Source organism: Penaeus monodon, chromosome 28 (genome assembly GCF_015228065.2).
Source record: "Penaeus monodon isolate SGIC_2016 chromosome 28, NSTDA_Pmon_1, whole genome shotgun sequence".
In the NCBI taxonomy this organism is placed as follows: Eukaryota; Metazoa; Arthropoda; class Malacostraca; order Decapoda; family Penaeidae; genus Penaeus; species Penaeus monodon.
In genome coordinates, this window is record NC_051413.1 from 28,020,547 (window position 1) to 28,021,872 (window position 1,326).

At 45.7% G+C, this 1,326-nt stretch overlaps 1 protein-coding gene across 1 annotated transcript; it reads right to left on the bottom strand.

Moving 5' to 3' along the window:
- Positions 1-71: 71 nt before the first annotated feature.
- Positions 72-836, bottom strand: LOC119591463 (keratin, type I cytoskeletal 9-like). Its single transcript, XM_037940202.1, has 2 exons — positions 777-836; positions 72-614 (listed from the first exon to the last, which is right to left on the bottom strand). Exons 1-2 carry the CDS (start codon positions 777-779, stop codon positions 120-122), a joined length of 498 nt encoding a protein of 165 aa, XP_037796130.1. The 5' UTR covers positions 780-836; the 3' UTR covers positions 72-119.
- Between the last annotated feature and the right edge of the window lie 490 nt (positions 837-1,326).

The window sequence follows — 1,326 nt, forward strand, 5'->3', positions numbered from 1 at the left end:
GGCTTTTAAGAAAACGAAAGCCCTTTTATCAATAACACAACCCAATTCAAAGGAAAAGATAATTACAGAAGCAAGATTGGACTTTTTATTTTCATAAATTAGAAAAGAATCCTGCCTCCTTATTTTCCATATCTGATAGGAGCGCCATGATGTCCAACGACAGCACCTCCGTGGCTGAAGCCTGAAGAGAAGCTAGTGTGTGGGCGTGAGACGACGTGTGGGCGTGAGAACGAGCCTCCATGCACGCCGTGTCTGTTGAAGGAGCTGGCGTGGATGTTGGCGCTTGAAACGCCGTGTCCAATGCTGGGACGAAGTCCTCCGCTGAAAGAGCCACCATGGCCGCTGCTGAAGGAGCCGCCATGGCTGCCACCGTAGACGGGACCGCTGGACACGCTGTGTCCTACGACCACCGCTCCTCCGTGGCCACCCACTCCACGCCCAAAGGATCCTCCATGCGAGGCGCCGTGTCCAGACACAAAGGAACCGCCGTGTCCATGGGCTGCTCCGAGGGAGGGTCCAGCGTGTCCTACGAATCCTCCGTGGGCGTGGGAGCGAGTGTCTGCGGTGGTGCAGGCGGCCAGGAAGGCCAGGCAGAGGCTCAGCTTAATTGGATTCTGAAAGAGAATTCATCAGAACCACACACAAACAACACTTTTATCTATTTTGAAATTCAATGCCAAAATGATATTTCTAGCTTTATTCTTTTCTTTCTTGTCTTTAATCTAAGAGCATAGAAGTTAAACCAGCAGCCCGATTTCTCAGGTGTGCCCACGTACCATGCTGGGAAAGGTCTGGATATCGTCAACCCTTGGGAATCAGCTTTTATACGAAGCACTTTCCATCCCGATAGAAAGGTCAGGTTAGGGTGCTCAAAATAACCACACCTCGATCACAAGGTCAGTCTTTTAATAGAAATAATGGTGTATTTTCTGTGACACTTAGCATCACACTAAAACCTTTTTCTTAATATTACTAATGAATGTTCTTTTCGTCTGACAAACTTTTCTGGTCTTTCATAAAACTACCTGGGAAATATGTTTCCATGAAGAGTTAAATCCGTACGATTCTTATCTGAGGATTTGAATGGGTGGCTTCAAATAGTCACGCATTTCACAAATAACGACTGACTGATACATTTCATCTCGCAGAAAAGAAAAACAAACGAAATCTATTTGATATGAAACAACACAGCTTCTCTCGAAATTCAGATTAATATCAACGCTTCCTCTGATACTTAGATGTATGTTATCGCGTCTACGGATAATTTGATCATTGGCACATCTACTGATACTGAGTTTCATGTCAACAGCGTCCACTGATACTTAG